Source organism: Cyrtonyx montezumae, unplaced genomic scaffold (assembly GCF_038088225.1).
Source record: "Cyrtonyx montezumae isolate F1298 unplaced genomic scaffold, pur_monq_1.0 scaffold_19, whole genome shotgun sequence".
In the NCBI taxonomy this organism is placed as follows: Eukaryota; Metazoa; Chordata; class Aves; order Galliformes; family Odontophoridae; genus Cyrtonyx; species Cyrtonyx montezumae.
Window position 1 is genome coordinate 7,222,063 of NW_027071925.1, and position 20,802 is coordinate 7,242,864.

The 20,802-nt window shown below is 40.7% G+C and overlaps 2 protein-coding genes across 2 annotated transcripts in view; one reads left to right on the plus strand and one right to left on the minus strand.

Moving 5' to 3' along the window:
• The window catches only part of SMURF2 (SMAD specific E3 ubiquitin protein ligase 2), a 54,986-nt gene extending 48,413 nt beyond the window's left edge, over nucleotides 1–6,573 (plus strand). Inside the window, exons 13-19 of the mRNA XM_065735443.1 lie at nucleotides 168–282; nucleotides 742–920; nucleotides 1,390–1,527; nucleotides 1,770–1,890; nucleotides 2,558–2,759; nucleotides 4,287–4,362; nucleotides 4,621–6,573. Coding sequence (XP_065591515.1) covers nucleotides 168–282; nucleotides 742–920; nucleotides 1,390–1,527; nucleotides 1,770–1,890; nucleotides 2,558–2,759; nucleotides 4,287–4,362; nucleotides 4,621–4,720 — 931 coding nt within the window. The 3' untranslated portion in view covers nucleotides 4,721–6,573. The remainder of the gene's footprint in view (nucleotides 1–167; nucleotides 283–741; nucleotides 921–1,389; nucleotides 1,528–1,769; nucleotides 1,891–2,557; nucleotides 2,760–4,286; nucleotides 4,363–4,620) is intronic.
• Nucleotides 6,574–8,769: 2,196 nt separating this feature from the next.
• On the minus strand, nucleotides 8,770–19,337 carry CEP95 (centrosomal protein 95). Its single transcript, XM_065735643.1, has 19 exons — nucleotides 19,328–19,337; nucleotides 19,026–19,217; nucleotides 18,553–18,660; nucleotides 18,067–18,180; nucleotides 17,742–17,850; nucleotides 17,240–17,349; nucleotides 16,606–16,820; nucleotides 14,728–14,849; nucleotides 14,300–14,429; nucleotides 14,020–14,131; nucleotides 13,368–13,546; nucleotides 13,014–13,106; nucleotides 12,107–12,248; nucleotides 10,824–10,984; nucleotides 10,300–10,374; nucleotides 9,666–9,818; nucleotides 9,180–9,326; nucleotides 9,025–9,096; nucleotides 8,770–8,952 (listed from the first exon to the last, which is right to left on the minus strand). Exons 1-19 carry the CDS (start codon nucleotides 19,335–19,337, stop codon nucleotides 8,776–8,778), a joined length of 2,421 nt encoding a protein of 806 aa, XP_065591715.1. The 3' UTR covers nucleotides 8,770–8,775.
• Between the last annotated feature and the right edge of the window lie 1,465 nt (nucleotides 19,338–20,802).

Here is a 20,802-nt window from a genome sequence, read left to right on the forward strand (position 1 = left end):
GACCATTTTTCCCTAATAAGTTAGGGAGAATTAAAAATAATTCTGGTTTCAGCCCTATCTAAATGTGTGCATAGCTAACTGTCCTTTGAAAACATTGAAAAGATTCTCAGTATGCAAATGAATTCATCTCAGGTATGCAGTAATTTTTTTTTATTCTTCTTCTTCAGGGAATGGCTCTACCTATTGTCACATGAAATGTTGAATCCCTATTATGGTCTCTTCCAATATTCCCGAGATGATATCTACACACTGCAAATAAACCCAGATTCTGCAGTTAACCCGGTATGACTGGTACTATGAGTTCAGTGAAATGATGCTTTGTGACCTAGAAATTAGGTGCACGTGGAGAATAATGTTCTGGATTTACGAATCTAGCTCTTGCATCAGTATTGCTAGGGACTGCATTTATCCAATAGCAGTAGTTCTTTTTAGTGAGGATCAAAGAAAATCTCAAATGATCTTAATTTTCTGTAAGATGTTGGTTTATGGTTCCTTTGGGAGATTTGGGAGACATGAAGTTTGTTTCATTCTTAACAGTAAGGAAGCAAGATTCTCAATGTGCTGTGTATAAAAACAAACTAAAATAAGAAATCAAACCGCTCTGGTTACGTGTTGGGTGGCAGTTGTTTTGTTGTGTTTTTTTTTTTTTTAATTAAGTTATATTCAAATTGTATTAAACATTCAGCAAATACAATGTAGAAGTCTTACTTAGGATCACTTGGTCTTTCCTTTCAATTCCAGGAACACTTATCATATTTCCATTTTGTTGGCCGGATAATGGGAATGGCAGTGTTTCATGGGCACTATATTGACGGTGGCTTCACGTTGCCTTTCTATAAGCAGTTGCTAGGGAAGCCAATTACGTTGGATGATATGGAATTGGTTGACCCTGATCTTCATAACAGCTTGGTTTGGATACTGTATGTACTGTGCATGATATCTTACACTGTTAGATTGTATCTCAGTTAAGGTGATATGTGTTCCTAATCCTTGGTGACCAGAGTTGAAGCGTGTTTTCACCTCCCGCACACAGCTGGATTTAAGGAACGTTTTTCTTATATGCACAATTCAGCCTCTTTAAAGGCTTAACATGCTCAAGGTATTCAGATTTGGGTGGATAAGAGGTCGCTGAGCTGTAAAGTGCTCAGTTATTCATAAATTTATTTTTGCCTATTAATGACAGTTAAGATGTTATTGAAGTATAACATTGAAAGTTCTATGATGGCTTAAAATATAAGATAGCAAAAATATATGTTCACCTCTTGTTTCCAAGCAATACTTCTAAATGTTACTCAAAAACTAAATTTTGATGCCTGTCAAAAGAATTTCTGGATGTAATGTATTTGTAGAATGCTTCCATTGAGTTGCTTTCCCATTTCTTTCCACCAGTGAGAATGATATTACAGGAGTCTTAGACCATACGTTTTGTGTAGAACACAATGCATACGGGGAAATTATTCAGCATGAACTAAAGCCTAATGGCAAAAGCATCCCAGTGACAGAAGAAAACAAAAAGGAATATGTCAGGTACAGCAATATATTTTTCAGTGTTTCTGGTGTTTCCCATGGGAGGGACTTTATGCACTTGGAGTAATTAAGTGTTATGATTTTTGTGGGGTTTTTTTTCCCCTTTTTCTAGCTGGTAGTGCCATAGCTCTGTTGTTACATATCTGTGTCGTTAAGACCATTTTTTGAGGGGGGAAGAATATGTTGCAGGTTTATTATGTTTGAATACACCTTTCACAAATCCAATTTGAACATGCTTGCAGACTTTATGTAAACTGGCGATTTTTACGAGGAATTGAAGCTCAGTTTCTGGCTCTACAGAAGGGATTTAATGAAGTAATCCCACAACATCTGCTGAAGACATTTGATGAGAAAGAGTTAGAGGTCAGTACTAATGTTGTGTTATGTTGTCAAGTGCAATAATAAAAGCCTGAGGCGTTCTTCTGAGACTAAGGAACATGTGAGGTTGCATCCCTAGTGCTCCAGGGGTCCTGCAGGTGCACTGCTACAAAAAATACAGTTAATGTAAGAGGTTACCAGGTCGTGCAGTCTCTGACATGGATGGCATGAATCTTCAAGAGAACTGGGGGAGTGATTCTCAACGCAACGTTTTGTAGCAACTGTGGAAGTAAATAGGAAACCCCCTTCTATACCCTAAAATAAATAAATAAATATTTTTAAAGCCATGCTGCACTGTTAGCTACAGTCCAGAAACATTGAGTTCAGATGGCAATCATAAATGCACATCGGGTAGAATCTGTCTTCTGTATTGGGTTGACAGATCAGGACTTCTTTGTATAAGCTTATGAATTGGTGGAGTTTTTAACTGAATTAACGTAATTAGAAAAATTGACTGTGTACTAAGGTTTATTTTTTTCTGTTTTAAAGAAAAACGTTGTATTTTTGCATTGCCTAATATTAGTGAGAGGTTATAATTTGCCTTTGGAATAAAACCTGTCAGTTTTTCAGAATCTGTTAGTCATCATTTGGGCAGTTCCAGAACCATTTGTTTTATTAACAATTCATCATTAATTGAATTTTAAATTTACAGCTCATCATTTGTGGACTTGGGAAGATTGATGTTAATGACTGGAAGGCAAATACGAGGTTAAAACACTGTACGCCGGACAGCAACATTGTGAAATGGTTCTGGAAAGCTGTGGAGTTTTTTGATGAAGAGAGGAGAGCACGACTTCTCCAGTTTGTGACTGGCTCATCCAGGGTGCCTCTGCAGGGCTTCAAGGCATTGCAAGGTAACATCTTGCTCAAAGTAACTGCAAATGCCTGTGCTTGGAGGAAGCAATGACACAGCACAGAAGCGTTAGCTAAAAAATGCAGCTGGTTGGCTGCTACACGACTTCTTTATAGAGGAGTATTTAGTGTTCTGATGAATAACAATCACAGAAATAGCCTTTTTATGAGTTTGTTCATTCCCTTCTGATTCAGCTCTAAACAGTTCTTTTGTTTCAGTTGCACACTGCCTTCCTTTTCTAGCAATACATTCTGATCAGTAGAAATCCTAGCAGGGTTCTCTGTATGTTTTTCCTGGAAGACTGTTGTTTCCTTTCTCTCATCTGCAAGCCTTCATCATCTGCACAGCTCTGTGATCATCAGACAGCAGCAAGGAGCAAATGTTCCTGTGATTCTGACAACAGAGCAACTCAGCAGTCTGTGCTGCTTTTATTGTAAAAGGAACATAATCGCAGGCAGCCCTGGCAAAGGAAACAATCTACTTAATTACTGACCTGTTTTTCTGAGCCTCATTCAGAGCTCTGGATCTCTGCTGCAGCAGCTCTGGCTGTAACCCACGCTGCTCTGTTAATACTGTAGTTACCTTTTCTTACCCTTTCACAAGATGAGAGGAAGCAGCCCAGGGAAATGTGGCCCACAGTCCGTTTTAATAGGTAGAAGATCCCAAGAGAGCACACATTCTGTGATAACAGCTGCCACATACAAAAGCCAATTGCTACAGAAATCTGTTTCTTCTTCATCATCTCTTTGTCAGGTAGAAGACTTCATTGTCCTTTTCCTCTTTTCTTGAGCTAGATTTGAGTTGTGGTAATACAGTAGCACAGTCTCATTTGCTAATACTCCTATTTGGCAGCAGAGAGTCTCCATAAGAAAGATTGGTGCTGTGGATTATGTTCTCAAATGTCAGTCTTCTCAGGCAAACACGCCAGCTGTACAAAGGTCAGGGCATTTATAACCTCTTCTGGCCCTGAGGAATCTCAGCATGTACTGAGGGAATCTAAAGGACTGCTACACTACAGTCTTTCCTTTAGCAGAGATTATGACTATACTTAAGAGATGGTGCACTGTGACTCTGTGCAGTCAAAGAATGTCACAAAATTATTGAATAAAAAAGAATCTATGGCAGTTCTGTCCAGTTTGGGCACTATTCGGTGCCCATACAATATGAAGACAGAGCTGTGTAAGTTTTCTTCCAAAGGAGGAGTGGGAGAAGTGGCATTCAGAAGCATCACACTTGTATAGTGCACAGTGTAAAACAGGTATCTTACTTTTTGCCTTGGCAGTGCTTTGTTCTTGCTTAAATCTCTGAAGGAAAAATAACAGCATGGTTACTTTGTATGGGCACGAAGGGTTTTCTCTGCTTTTTGCTACCAGGTTATGGTTTCAGCTTCTGTGTGTAGCTTCTCTCTTTTTTCTTTTCTCTTTTTTTTTTTTTTTTGCATTTTGTTACTGTCTTTTCTTGTTGCAGTTCAACAAAGCAATTCCAAACTGTGATGCAGTAGTAGTAGAGATCTTTTCTGGATTTTCAGGTGCTGCAGGCCCACGACTCTTTACAATACACCAGATTGATGCCAGCACTAATAATTTGCCGAAGGCTCATACCTGGTAAGACTTATTCAGGTCCCTTGTGATGTGCAGATCTGCTGTGTATGTTTTAGCACTGTTTCTTCCTTTTAAGACATCATAAATGTTGTCTATTGTAGAGTGGTAAAGGTGTGAGAACTGCAAATTGCTTTTGTCTGTATCAAGTGCCGATGGCCTTATCGAATTATTGTTCCAAATATGTTAAATGAAGTGCAGCAGAGCTTTGCTAGGGGAGGCTTTAAGATCCAGATAATTGAAGCTTTTGCTTTGTCTTTGCAGCTTTAACCGAATAGACATTCCTCCTTACGAAAGCTATGACAAGCTATATGAGAAGCTGCTAACTGCCATTGAAGAAACATGTGGGTTTGCTGTGGAATGACCCTTCACAGCCTTACCTGAGACTCTATTTATACTCCTGTCAGCCGGAATGCCCTTCCCTCATCAAGACTCGAGAAATGCTTGAAATACAGGAAACTTTCCCTTTCTACACTAGGACACTGTGAGGGAAAGGACAACTTTGCAATTTTTTTTCTTTCAAGAAAATAGGTTCTGTGGTTCCTGCCATAGGATCATTCAGCTGCTATTAAAAACTAATACCTTGAACATACAGAATGCTGACTTTTCCTACATTTCAACAGTTAAGCAGTATTCTATACTTAAAGACTACTACTATTTTTGTAAGGTAATCTATTATATTTGCCTACCTGATTTCTATTCTCAGATACCAAGAACCAACTTCAGCAGTCGGTACAAGTCACGTTTCAGCCTGTTTTAAATGTATGATACTGACCAGCATCTATACCTGCTATTTTTGGAAAAAAATATTTTGGAGTACTCTAACTTTTTGCATAAAATTGGCTGAAAGAATCATTAATCTTTTTAATTAAAGCCACTTACATGTTACTGCATTTTCTTATAGTAAAACATTATATTCTGCAATGTACATTCAACGTTACCACAGGGAACCTTTTTTATATTTTTCAAGCATGAATTATGATTGTGATGTTTTGGGGCCTATTTATATCGCTCGTCAGATTCCTTAAGCAAGATTTCTGGTGTGAGTGACACATACTGCATTTGGTACAGTATTTGTGTTCATGTGGAATAGACCTTTTTTAATGAAGAGCAGACATTTTGATTTTTTTTTTAAGCAGCATTTTTCTAACGAGTCTGTCAAGAGTATTTTTTGTGACTTTTGACTTTAAACACTGCATTTTTCAACTCTGTGTGCATGTTGATGAGGTAATATTTGACAGCAGCAACCTGTTTGCAGTTCATTACAGAACCCATCCTATCCAGTCGACCAAAGCTTGTTTGAGTGCAGCCAAATCACATAATATATTGTGGATGCTAAAGATCTATCAGGTAAAACATGTTTTAATCTTTGTCTAGCTGCTCGTGACAGTGTGGGTTTAAGTTACAAGTAAGGAAAAATGGCAGTGAAACTAAAAATGTTGTATTAACTGAAATATGTGATGTGCTTCAAAGATGAGGTTTTAAAAGCACATAATTTATTGACTGTGGGGATGGAAGTAAAAGTATATATATGAATTATAACATGGGTTGATCTCTGCAAAGGGGAATAAAATGCACTACCAGTAGAGGGAACTGAATCCTGAAGTAAGTTTGGGAAGTCTCAGTGAAGATCCATGCAGTCTGTTCATGGTGTGTAGATGAATCGCTCTGCTTAACAGACAGTGGCATTCTCCTCTCGGTGAGCAGCTTTGGAATAGGCAGCATCTTTTTCCAGTCAGTGTTGTTTTTTAACTTAGGTTGCAATTAATCATCAAATCTGCACTATTTTTACACTGCCACTAAGAAAGAAGTGAAGGGTGTTGGAAATGCTTGAGCCCCGGGATGGAAGCAGCAGTTCGTTTTGCAGTGAGTCGCACGGTGAGCTAGCTGATTTTCTGTTTGTTCCTTGGAGCTTGAACTTCATTTTGTTCTGCCAAATCTGACTGCCACAGTGAGTAACTACTGGATGTCGTGTATTAGCATAGTGGGCAACGGACTACTTTCTAGAATTGTGGTAAGAACCTGGTGAGCCAAATCCACATGTTCATTTGATTATATATATATTTTTGTACAGCTGTTGCTGGAAGGTTTGTTCTGAGACTTGCTTCCTTGTTCTGGGCTGGCTGCAGAGGTGAGGCTACTTAGGGATGTAAACATAAAGCCAAGAAACTCACTGTAACAGCCAGGTTTCAAGTATATCAGGCTATTCTATCTTCATTTGAAGGGACTGTGCACTCTTTCAAAGCTGGTACCTTTGTTATGTTAGGGAGTCCTTACTAGAGAAGCTCCCACTGCTATTTCTCCAGTTTACTGGGGAAAGCAAAGTAGGAATGTTGCCCAGTGCATTTCTTATTTGTCACTGCTTCCTGTGGTTGGGGACCACTGTGTTAGATAATTCCTGAAGTCCCCTTCTCTACCCCTCCAAGTTTGGAGGTCTGACACGAAGCTCTCCTGACACAGGATCAGAACATCAGTGCTGTGTAAGGGACTTTGTTCTGCTCTTGCTCAGGCTATGGCTGCAGCCACTCTGTTCATGGAAGCACGCCAGATGTGAAATGCAGCTTGATCCAGCATTTGGGAGAAGTCAGGACTCAGCGGGTGACTCCAGGGGAGAGGGATGCTGTTCTCTTTTCCCAGCCAGCCCACCTCAGCACTATATTGACAGACACTTTCCATAGTGTCTTGTGACCCTCCTAGGAACCTCCCCCTGCCCACCTCCTTAGGTGTGCTCATGTACTGAACACGTGGTTGTGGCTACCTGTACAACATAAAAGCATTTCTGAGGGAGATGAGCTCTGCAGAATATAGTGTAGACCAGCTGATAAATAACTCATTTTCACAGCAGCCTTAGCAGGACATCTGTTCTACCGACCATTCTGATATGGCATAGAGATTTTTTTTTAAGTTGTCACAGATAAATATTGTAAAATTAATATATTATAAACAAAACTAGTGTCAACTAGGTAAATGTACACCTGACTTTCCACAGCTGACAGATGAGGTTGAGTAGACCAAGTATTTTGAGTGCCTTTCTACCTTCATTACGACCGAGAGCTTTAACTAAAGCACATCATCACCTCATCGCATTTACCAGAAAACATTAAGAGTTGATGCCTTTGCAAAATTGTATTCCAAGATCACGTCAGCTACTTTTCCCCTCAAAAAGGTGCTAAACCTAATACTGCATTTTAACCTTGGACTTTCACCCCATGATTAATGTGAATATTTATTTCAACGTGTCCCTCTTACTGGGTTTTACTTTATCCAGTCTTTAGTTGTTTTAGAGAAATGTCACATCATGGTTTTATGCTGTTGCTTTTCATATGAATGTTTAATTATGAACAGAACTTTTGTAGATTTCAAATATACAGTACACAGTTGAATTTCAGAGGATTTAATTTCTCGGTGTAAAGAGTTTTGTAATGGTGCTTTGTACAGTATGTATTCTAATTTTTTTGCACATAGTTTCAGTTTCCCTAAACTGATTTATTTTTACCAAATTTGTGTTGTACTAAAGTCCAGAGCACACAAGCTGTTTTTAAGTTCTTGTCCTCCAACACTACATCTGTGTAGAACTTCTGGTGCGTTTAAACGAGCTGCATCAATGGAAGTAAAAGCTTTGCTTCTCTATCCTAAGAATGCATCTTCCAGCTTAATGTAGCATGCTCCAAGTGCTTCAGATCTTAAACAGCACCATCCAGTTACCAGGTGCCATTCGTTGTACTTTACACTATGTAGTAGGTTCCTGGCTCTGCCACATCCTCAGAGCTTTGTCTGTAGCTGTAATTAGTTTATGCAAGTGTAATTACTCCTCCACAACCTGACAGTTCTTAGTTTATCATTTCCAATGTATTTATTACAGAGTGTTTTAGCATTGATATCATTGTATTTTCACCCAGCTGTTACATGAGCTTTAACAAAAAAAAAAAATCTGTATAAAATGGTTTTTAAGTACTTAATGTATGTACCCATGCAGAAGTTGAGCAATAAATTGTATGCTGTTTGCACTGTCACAGCAGCAACGGTTTAACAAGTTTTCAGTTTTCTTAATGAAATGTTTACTTTAAAATGTAACAACGGAGCATTAAGTAACCCAACCTTTTTCCAGGAGGAAGTCCTTACACTCTCAGAGTCACTCTTACTTTTGGCTTTTATGTTGATGGTTTCTTGGAAAGGAGTTAATTGTGTGTTAGTGGCAACAACTGAACAGCTTTCCTTAAGAGAAGAAAAATGTAAATAAATTTTGTAAATGCACATTAAAATTCTAACATCACTTCAACTTTGCTAACACAGAAAGTAGTTTAAAACTTTATTAATCATAAAAGTGCTTGAAGTTCCAGGTCTCAACAGCTACACCTCTGGCACATTGAGATGACAGATCCAATCTTATAGAACAGCTGCAGAGCTGTTCACCATGTCTTAAGAGAAACCACTTCTGTTATACTGAAAGGAAGCCATCTGAAGTCGAGATTTGAGTCTGTCTGCCTCCAGTTCTTGAAAAAAGGTTTCATCATCATTTTGCATTATTGCACTTTGCAGTTGCTGTATTTCTTTTTCCATCCTTGACCTCAGTTCTCTTTTTGTTTTCTGCAGCATCTGAACAGAACACAGAATTTAGCCATAGCACATAAAGAAAGGAAACATCTGCACCAAATCAAAAATCCTTACCTGTGCTTGTGCTTTCTCTCTGGTTTGGATTTCTTGGCGTTCTTGAGATAAAGCTTCTGCTAGCATGGAGAACTAAGCACAGCACATGTTTGAGTTGAACCAGCTGAAGAAATGAAAGGCTTCTAACTGGCTATCCTGGGTGCAGCTTAACTTACCTGATCTCTGTAATAGTTCTCCATGGACTCCAACTCGATTTGGTGCTCCCGTCTTTGCTCAGCACGCGTCTCTTGAGCATATGCTCTCAGGTCCTTCAGTCTTTGCTTCTGAATTTCTAAGCCTTCTTCAAATAAGTTTTTAAATATCTGTCAACAATTAAAAAGGCAAACAAATTTTTCCTAAAACTTAAAGCTTTGTTGTTTTTGGGAGCACTAAACTTGAAAGAATATAAGGCTTAGATCAACCAATTTAATCCTTCCTTGTCTTCAGCTGTCTCAGTGTTTCCAAAGAAGGAACCTTTTCATCATGGCTTTGACAGCTCAGCCACTTAATCCTGGCTCCTTCATTCTGTTCACTGAAGTTGCCTCCGTCTACTTCTACCATTATCTATACTACAGTAATTACTACAGTAATGCAGGTTCTTAGCAGTGGTGTCCAAACAATACAGAATTCCATGCTTGCAAAGCAAAACATCCTGGACTTACCCTTTCTTCCCTTGTCCTAGCCCGCATCATCTTGGCACGCAGCTGGACACGGTAATCTTCGTAGTATTTCCTGGCTCTCACAGCTTGCTGGCGTTTCTCTCTCAGCTTATTCTGAGTCCATTTCTGGCAGTAGATACGTTGCTTAAATTCTTGCTAAATGCAGAAAGTCACTGTAAGACCACCAAACTCTCAATGTGCTGAAAGCCAAGTTCTGCTGGTCGTTTCTAATAGGGCCCTTAACTAAGAGGCTCCTTATCCCAATTTTAAAGCTTTAAATTATAAATGCAGTATAATCACTGCTGTCTTAGTGCAGTGTTACCATCAGCAGTACTATATAATTAAGGAGTCATTTTGCCATAGCTGCTGGTGCTTTTAACATGAAAACCAGCAGCCTGAAGTTTTCCTTCCTCAGGTATTCTCAACTTGTCTGTGTTGTAAAGCTGCAGCTAAATGTTGTAGTAGCATTCCATCCCAAGTGGCCCCGTAGCAAAGAGGTAATGTGGTGTTTGAGACCACAGTTACTCAAAAGGTGTAAAGTTGTCATAAGAAACCCCTTCAATGAACAGGGAGTATTCTGGCTGCCTCAGTGTGAAGGTTTCCATGTTATGTAATGAATACCCTTCAGAGAACATACCAGTCTCTTGTTGTGGTCTCGATCTTTTTTAATAATGGCAACAAGAAGCTCGTGCTTCTTCAGGGCTTGTTGAACCTGGAGGTTTAATTTAAAAAAGAAAAAAACAGTTCTATCAGTGTGCAGGACAGGCATTGTGCGGAGCTGTACCAGAAACCTGCTCTGCTGTTTGCATTGTAAAAACATGGGGCAGCAGTAGTGGGAGCTGTTTTCCTGTAGACACTGTGCACTGTCAGTTGAGCTTGCTCAGACTTTTAAGTCAGTTTGTCACTACTAATGACACTGACAGCATAGTACTTATAAATATGATGTGAGCTAGGTTCTGTTATAGATATGGGAGTGCAAATAAGCAGTATCCGTGCTCTATCTCACAGTTGAGACATGCAATGTGAAAGGATGTGTGTCCTTATCCATGCTGCATACAGAGTCTGGATGATTTTATTACAAAATACAAACTATGAGTGCAGCCCTTCTGTCAGAAGGCTGATCCCTGCTGATGCTTAAAAGGTAAGGATACAAATGCTCACTTCATTTTGGAGTTTCAGTCTTGCCCTGCCAGAAGCTGCTTGGAGCTGTTCAGTCTGTGCGAGCTGCTGCTGCCACATTTTGTTCATGGTGTGCTGGGAAATATGCAGGTGGGGAAACTCTTCCAGCAGCTGAAGCAGGAGGTCATCATCCCTGACTTTCACTACAAGGTAAAGAAAGATGTAAGCAATAAACTCCTGGATATTACATTTAGTGCTAAATTCTTCCAGACAGTGTCAGCCTAAGTTAGGAAATGCTTCAGAGTGAGCAGTGTGTGCAATGCTGTTACGATGATGTCAGGCTCAACTCAGCAGTACACAGGATCGCTCTCAATGCAGGAGCTGAGAAAGCAATCCCAAGTAAGTGGCTTTTTTTCTTTTCTGCTGAGGAACTGCTTTTAAAGCTCAGGCCTCATTTCCCCCTTTACTCAATTTAGAGAGGTACCCCCTTTTTTCTTCAGTTGGTTCAGATTGTCACTAATAAGTCACAACTTTTCTTTCTGCCTCTTTGGCTCCAGCACCTTAAAATAATGCTAATACAGCAGTAGCAGATATAGGTCAAATAAATAGGTGGAAAACAAACTGGTTTGCATCCTGCACGTTCTCAATCCATCTTTGATCACGGTGGCACAAAATGATGAAACAATCGGGCATTAATCAAGTAAATGTGCTTTAAACACCTATCAAAAACAAATAAAAAAAACCCCAGCAGTGTCCCTAACCAGCACTCAGGCACATCAGGGGATTGTATGACCTTACACAGAAACATGCATAGTGCTGCTGGGCAGTACTGGGCCTGTGAGCTGTGTTTGCTGTTCTTGGAACATCACTTACTCAGCAAAACCATGGCAGTGTTACTCCTACAACAGCAGGGTCTTTTCCTACCCAACATTCTGCTCTTCCACCTGCTTTAGCACCAACCCACTAAAGCTAGAGGCCCAGTTTTAAATAATACACAGTCAGGAAAAGAAAGAATTTGGGAACAAGGCTGAGCTCAGAGTATGGTGGAGCAAGCAGAGGAGTAGCAGGGATGGAAACAAGCCCTGAAAATAATCCAGGAGAGTTTAAGGAGGTAGCAGGCAGCCCAAGTTTAGAACTGTGCATGGGTGGTTTACATTTACTTAAAGCATTATCTTCCGTAACAAAAATCCACACATGTGGAGGTCATAAGAAGGGGAAAATCTACAGCTGACTGGTACATGTTGGACCAGTGCCTTAATGCTGGGAGTTCAGCACATGCTTTCAAAGGATGCCAGTTTTCCACCAAGCAGAGCTGTGTTTCTTACTTGGAGCTGCTTTCCTTGGCTTCGCAGTCCCTCGGTTTGGAATGCTGTAGCTGGGATTCCAAGGTGTGGTTTTTCTAGAAGCTTTCACTGGCTGAGGGATTTTTGGAGAGTCTTTAAAGATGTTTTCTTTGCATTCTTGTTCCTTTGGAGCAGATGTCAAGCAGATGGAGAACAGGTATGAGAAGGGCAAGACTGACAGATTCAGTAGTTTAGATATCAGAACTTAAATGGCATTAAAAATTGTAGAATGAGAAATTGGAGATACTCAATTGAATTCTTCAGAAGTTGAAAATTTACCAAATCCAGGCCAGGGTTCAAACAGAGGTTAAATCTCACTATTGCATAACCTCAGCTCTTTTGCAGCACTCAACAGTACTGCAGCAACCTATGGACTGCTTCTGCAAAAGCTGTGAAAACAGCCAGTGTATCCCACAGCAGAACCACAGAGCTTTTCAGTACCTACACTGTGTGGGGCATCCAGCCATACTGAGCTAGTTCTCATCCTTGAGAAACAGGGGAGGCAAGTAGGAAATAGCTGAGGGCCTGCAGCCCCTCACCAGTCAGACTTCTCTTGGAAGGATAACTAGCAATGTCACATAACCAGGAGAGCTCAGGGCCAGTCTATGAAAGCTGTCTTCTGACTTAACTTTCATTATTTAAATCACAGCCTCTTGAAATCACTTCACATAAAGACTATGTCTATTATTCTATTGCTGAGAACATTACCTACAAGTGCTTATAATTCTCAATACAGGAAAGCTGTCCCCCTGTTCACTACTTCAGTAGTATACAGCACCTCTGTAACGACAACTCTAGGACTCAGGGTGTTTCTGTACCCAGAAGATGTGCATAGGATAAAGCATTGAGACAAATTTTAAAATAACCAGCAAAATAATGCTCTACACACCAGTTCCTTGACTTCTTCTTTGAGCTTGGAAAGTCTAAGCCTCTCTTGAGCTTCATAAATTCTTAGTTCATTTTCGTAAGCTTTAGCAACCACCTAGAAAGCAAAAATAAGAGGAACTTTGCAGAGAAAATAACCAGTCCACATGGATAGATACCTTGTTAACTTTAGCACAGGGGTAAAAATCGTTTCTTCCACTTCAAACTTTTCTTTTCCTGCAGTATTTGGGGTCTACAAACACAACAGTACAAAGCCACAGAAGTGGGCCAAATGCCACCAAGAAATAAGGACATTCAGTTCTAACCCTCTTAGCATAACTGTACTAAGAATGACCAATAGGTCTAACCCTGAAGTTACCTTTGCTTGTCGTTTTCTTTCAGCCCTTTCTTTTTGCAACTCATTGCGTATTTTCTTCATTTGGCCTTTTCCATTACTGCAAATTTTGTCTTCTCTCTCAGAAAAATGGTGATGCTGAGATGAGGGTGACGATGGAGAAAGGGATCGTGTTCTGCTCGGGTACTTCAGGTGTGGTGCATCTGTAAGGAGAGGTGTTTCAGTAACAATCTAAATTGAAGCAAAAACACCCTCCAATCAAGCAACCCCCCCCACAGCAAAATGGAAATATTTAGCACAAATTAAACTACAAAAAGCTAAAGCTTTGCTTTTAGGATTAGCCCTAAAAGGCGCTGAATGAATCCTATGTGTGTGGGGCTTTTGCGATAGCAGAAGTGCTAAGAGAGATTTAAGATGAGAAAACTTTTAAGTGGTTTTGCTGCTTTATCCTAACAACAGAAACCGTTTTTCAGGGTTCACAAACACCCCCATCTGGCAATACAACGCTGTGCACGTGGATTAGATCAAGTTATATGATGGTTTTATATCCAGCCATACACACGGGGTTGTTATAAAATCAGACTGCCACCGACACGCAGCACAGGACTCTGCAGGTCAGGGTAAGAGTTTTACAGAATAACTTTCTCTAAAACTTGTGTGCCATACGGATCATTACCTCGCTCAGCTCTCCTCCTGCTGTAATCCATGACACTGTCACTGTGCTGGGACACGTTGTCTTCATCTGTCACCTCTTCTCTTCCACGCCCACCCAAAGCTCTCTTTAACATCTATCAGACAGATTTTTGGGGTCAGGTTCAATTGTTCACTGAAATCTAGAACTGCCATATCCAGTGTTAATTGCAGATTCCTTTTTCATTAACACTGAATTGACATTATCGTTTCCCACTGTTATTTCTAAGGCTAGCTTGTCTGGATACAGTAAGGATTTTACTTACTGAATCTACTTCGTTTAACCTGTGAGAAAGTTTTTGTGACACTTGATGCAGCTCTTGCTTAGATAGGTTTTCCTTTGTTGTTCTGTGGGAAAGAGGCTCTTCGAGTGGATCTACGGTGGAATTTTCATATCTGCAAAAAACAACAGATTTCACTTCTGTTCTGCAAACTTAAGAGATAAACATGACCTCATACAATTCCAGCTCACTTTTTGCATAAGCACATTTTTATAGGATGAAGTAAAGCTCATTGTGTAAGGGCCTACAACTGTATTTAAGCAAATGCACGTGTGATGGGTGTAGGAAAGGTTTCTGCTGAAGTTATGCAGTCATGCAGCTGAGGAAGATGCCTCATTAAAAAAAAAAAGGAGAGAGGAGGGGTTGTGCAGGAAAACGCTAGCATGGCTCAGCTACAAGAAAACTGAACTTGCCTCTTCTTTCTAGGCAGATGTCTTGATTCAGGGCTTGGAAGTTGTGTTATTTGTTCAGTGTGTAAGGAGAAACTCTGATCTAAGTGTGAAGCAGATGTAGAAGTCCCATATACCCAAGGAACCTTGAAAAATGATTAAGAGCAAGTTAAGATTTTCTTAAGATTTACACAGTAATGCTCAGAAATACCACAAATTATGGGAGGAGATATCCTACAACAGCATTTATAGAACCATCTCAAACCTCTTTAGTACAGGTTGGTAGTTTATCTATTCAAACTAGAGTAATTCAGGGTTAGCATGCACACACTTGTAAATGTACCAACTGAAAATGAGTTTTAAAGGAAGAGTGCTTTAAGCAGACAAGTCTGTGAGTACCTCTTGTGGCTGCAGAAGGCAAAAAAAAGTGTTTCTCAGTACAGTCACAAAATGGCATCTGCTGAACAGTTTGTAGGTTTGTATCACAAGGGCTTGAAAAGCAAAGGACAATGCAAGAGAATACAATGCAAGTATACAAAACAGTAATTCAGAGATCTTCAGGAAGAGAGCAAAATTTTAATGTTACTGACATCTAAACAGCCTCATAATAAGAATTGTTATGTTTTAATTTAGAATACTGACACAGTTTAAAGAAAGGAGGTGAACATCCTCCCTGAATAAAACGAGGAGATCTCATAACAACGTAGGATTCATTAGAACTCTTTAGGTAGTGGCATTTATACTTCCAGGAGCAAACACTTCCTGAAGGAACTGATGTGACTCCTAACCTGTATGCAGCCATTGCCTAACAACACTGTACTCCTACACTGAAGTGAGAGGCCCAAAGCCCACAAGTGCCACAAAATAACAAGAAAAGTAAGTGGAAATCCAAAAGCACTGACTGAGCTTCCACACAGAAAGTAAAATTGCAGCATGTACCTTCAGGTTGTCCTCAGCATCACTGCAGCCCCTCTTGTCTCCTGCTGCAGAAGCAGATGTCAGGTTAGTGTCATCACGTAGACTGCAGTGTGCCTATTAATTGGGGGAACAGCTACAAAAAAAGCCACCTATGGCCTTTTGAACTCAGTCATTCAAAGACAACATAATGACAAGGGAACTGTGTTCACACAGCTGTGACATTCATTTCAGTAGTTTTTCAGGTTTGGGATTTTCAGTGTCATAGGAGTGCTGTGGAAACTAGAAAGGTAACAGGTGTCTCCCAGGCAACAGAGAAAATAAGCATGAAAACTACTTTCAGAACCTTTTCTACAATAGCAGTTAAGAAGCTTTTCCTCAATCTGAACACGGCTGCTTGAGCATGTCCCCCTGCTCAGAATAAGCTCATCCAGAGAAGTGATTTCTGTAGTACAGGCACATCTTAACTGGATTGCATAAGAAAGGAGTTGAACTGGGGACAGGTTATTTTGTCAAGCACAGTGAACAGCTTGGAAGTAACCTGTTTGTATAAAAAACAAGCAACAACAAAACACTAAAAGAATGCTAAATGGATGCACTAGAAGTTTTAAGACCACATTTCCTGTACAACAAATAAAACCGAAGGCGACATTTGGAAGCAGAATTTCTCTCACCAGGGATCTTCCTCGACAGGAGAGCACCTGAAACATCTTCAGATTTTTGTGTAAGTGACATTTCAAGCTGGAAGAAAAAGCAAGAAAAATGTGACAGGAAGGTCACACATTAGTTAGGTTTGCCTGTGTAGGACAATCAGTGCTGATTTCACTGCCAGCTGTACAAGAATACAACTGTGATTATAACATCAGCTATGCTGCAGACTGTGCATGTCCATATCTCCATGTATACAACATAAACACCCCTCTCAATTAGGTTTTAAAATGAAAGGAGTATTGATTAATAAAAATCAATGGTTGGGTTTTTACTTACAGTAGGAGGTTCCAGTTCGTGACTGTTAACCAAAGCTGCTGCCTGTCTGCCCAAGCTCTGGTGATCCCTCAGTGCAGGATCATGGGAGCTGGCTGCAGCAGGCTGAAACGGTGGTAGCAGAGGAACAGCCTGGCACATTGGCTCCCCGGGTCTGTGAGCACTGGAACTCAGATGCTCTTTTGGCAGTTCAGTGCTCTGAATGCACTCCGAGGATCCTTAAGAGACCAGCAGAAATAACTTGAAATTACAGTGTTATCTGCTGAAGCGGCACATAATTTCTGCATATAGTCCATGCATATTAGATGGAAGATCAAATATGGTAATTAACATTAGATACTGATTTGATTGCACAGAACAGCACTGCTGAATTTTGAAGGTAGGCTACCTGAACCCTACATATCTTTGCTTAAATAAATCTCTATTTCTGAACACGCATGGCTATGACTTCACAGCAGAGGTGGTGGAGTTTCAAAAAAAGCAGAATTTCCATTTTGTGACTTATTTACTGTTATTCACTGACAGCATTCAAACTGCTTAACTGTTTTGTATTCAGCAAAACAGGTAACAATTTTGCTGTCAGTAGAAATGCTACTATGGATTAGACTTAAAAATATATATATTTATCCAAGCTCACCTTCCCCTCTCTCTGAGAATGAGCGAGCAGTATCTCCAAGTCGAATTAATTCACTGGTAGATTCTGAACCATCTACATCACACGAAGGAACAAAACATTCTGACTCCGACCTAAGAGGAATATGAAGTGATAAAATATTTACTCTAAAAGTCTTTGCCTCTTCAGTCCACAAGGTGGAGATGCAGAAGAGTCCCAAACTGCTTCAGTCAGCTGGCTCCTGCAGTGCAGGATGTAAGAGGCCAGCTTCCACAACACAAACCAATGTAGAAGTCAGGAAGGTGGATCTACTGCAATTCAATTAAAATGCAATCGTTGAGAAGTAGAATCAGAATCCTTCAGAGCAATTTTTCTGCCCAACTAGAGGAGAAAGAGAGCTCATGTTCCATTTGAGGGATGTTACGTTTCTTCCCTGCACATTACTGACAACAACTAGCTGCTCTACAGACATGCAAAAACAAGAGTAACCCACTGTGCCAGTGCACGTGTTCAAAGTTATTCTTACCCATCAACTGATGAGAGTTTTGAAGGTGCCATAAGTTGACCAGCATTGCTTTCCAGCTGCCCTGGAGATGCAATTTGAACTCTGCTACTGGGCAGCACATTTGTCTCATCTGTTAATAATCAAGAGGCATTCATTGTCAGGAAAAATATACATTAAACAACAGGGTTTATCACCATTATTATCAAAATAGCTCAAGAGTCCTTGTGTATATGTATAACACTATGGTTTTTTAAAACATTATAAAGGTTATATCTAAAATTATAGAAGTCCATAATATCACATTATCAGAACACAATACCTTAAACATGGAAATCTGTTTCCTCACCTCCATTTTGAGAAGAGGATTCACTGGCTTCTTCTGTAAGGTACTCTAACAGTCCATCAAATATTTCAAGGAGGTTTCTGATAGACTCCCTTTCTCCTTTCACAATGTTCTCACCTTGAGAGAAGGTACGGTCACTTATTAATAAATTACTCATCGATAATATATTAATAATTAGTTTGAAAGCCTTCAAAGAACAGGAGTTCTGTGAATATGACTGCAAATCCTTGTGAAGGTGTCAGCTCAGAGACCAGCTGGTCAACCATGTATGGCTGCACCCATAAACTTCATACACCTTAAAAGCTTCCTAAAGTTGCATATTTTCAGTTCTAATAACTGAAAGCTTACACATGCTGTATCTAATTGCACTACACGTATATATAAATATTAAATAAATATGCATATAATATTCAGGACATATGGTTCTTATAAAGTGTTCAATTAAACCAAATGTAGACATTGCTTGTCCACATTACAACAACTACTCACCAGTGATGTGTGACAAGCTGACCTGCAAGTAGTCCAATGCCAGAGAATCTATTACAGCTTGTACATTATGTGCATCGTCCTCTTGACTTCTAGGAGCAGCTATGAAATCTATTTAAAATAAATAAATACATTTTACACTATCTAAATCGTTAGCTTTTGTTGTTGTTGTTATTAAACTACTTTTAGTTCAAAAATATTAATTTGTTAAGTTAAAAATGACTTGTATGCTTGGAGAAAAGTTCAGTAATCGTACAGTTGTATGAAATCTTTAATGAAAAATAACCAGAAACATCATATATCCCCTGGAAAAAGTGAGGATGGCATCAGCTGGAGTGCAGAATTCAAGAACTAGTAAAACAGTTTTCATTCCCCACCCCAGCACGCACGACACCTGGTGCAAATCTGGCAAACTTGAGCTCGTTCGTTACAAACACAGAGGCACAGAAAGCACATTCAGGAATTAACGTTCCCACCTGGTACCTTTTCTCCTAAGATGGACTCATAAAGGCGAACAAACACGTCGGCTCCGCACTCCGAGAGGCGCTTGACGCGGCGGTCGATGTGACAGCTCCTGAAAAGATCATTGGCGACATCGACCCCATCTAGAAAGAAGTACAGCGCGTTGAGAGCGGAGCCGAAGGGCGCGGAAACAAAGGCGCACACGGCTGACGGTGGAAGATGGGAGAGCTCCGGGTGCTGCGACACGAGGAGGGGACGGGAACCTCTCGGCACAGCCCGGGAGGCCCCGCGGGGACACGCGGTGCCCACTCGGTACCTGTGCCCATGGCGCCAACCGCCGCCGCGCAGCGGTACCGGAGCCTGCGCCGGAAGGGGCGGGGCTTAGCGGAGCTCCTCCCCCCCCACCGGTGCGTTGTTCCCGCGTGTTGGCGCGCAGCCGGTCGTCATGGCAACGGAGGTGGGGGAGGGGAAGTTCGGCCTCGAGGTCGGGCGCCGTTTCCTGACCGTGAGAGCCGCGGCTCCGCGGCCCGGCCCGCGCTGCTCCGGTTCCGCCGTCACCGCCCCGAAGGGGAAGCGGTGGTTCCGCGTTTTTCACGACTGAAACGACAGCTGTAACAGCCCGAGGCCTTACATTGAAAATACGCCCGTAACGAAATGCGCGTCTCACTTAAAGCAACTGTAACCCGTGTGAGCAGATGCTCAGCAGTGCTCCTGAAATTAGCACTGAAGCGTGGTTTTCAGTTTTTCACACGCAGCTTTCCAAGCTCTTTTGATTTGCTTTTGATTTGCTTGGCGTGTGTTGGCTTAAGGGAACAGGAAAATCAACAGTGCTGTTCAACTTAAAGGGGCGGAACTCAGAAATGAGGAAGTTTGCTCTCAGAGAGGAAATTAAAAGGAGCGAGGGGTGAGGTTTTGTGTTTCCGTGGTCTTTTCAATTCTTCAAAACCTTAGCGAGGTTAAACAACACAGTAACGTCAGAGACAAAGTTATCAATAAGCAAAAAAAGAAATCAGCTGTTAAGCTGTGTGAAATGAGAAAAGGTCTGAGAATTTGCTGCTAACTATCAAAGCCTTTACACAGCATGTGTTCAGATTCATCAGGAGGCTTAAAGTGTGAAAAGGACTGATGCCGAGGCTATTTGGGGAGATAACCCCATGGCTTGCTTCTTTATGTCGGTGACTCCTACTGAAAAAAACACTGAGGATCCACTATCTGAAAAATCATGATGAAACAACACATGCCAAATCAACATCGTTATGCTTTCAGTATGGAAATCACATCGATTTTGGGGCCCAGATCTCAAGAAGTATTTGTCAGTAGGGTGGCAAGGATTATTATGATTGCTTTTAAAGGAGAAACAATACAGAAACAACAGACTGCAGCTTTGGTTGCTAAGTGAGGTGACTTAGATGATAGTAATATACACAAAAGGCATGAATAAATAGTAAACGATTCACGGTTTTTAAGAACTCACGTTGTTTTGCACCCCCTGTTCTTATCAGGCAGTGTGTTGAAATGTTTTTCAGACAGCATACAATTAAACTGAAATGCACTGTTAGAAGCTAAGAGTGGGGTACAGCAAAAACGAGAAGCAACCAATGTGGCCGTGAAACGCTGCTGTTATTTTTGTTTCAGAAAAGCCTGAAAGCACAGACTGTGAGAAGGTGGGAGGATGCAAACGGGAGTGTGAAGGCATTTCTCCTTCCATATGCTGTTTGTTTGCATTGGCCACTGCTCAGCACAGGTGGGCTGGTGATGGAGCTGCTGGTGCTCGTGCACCTGGCTTCACCT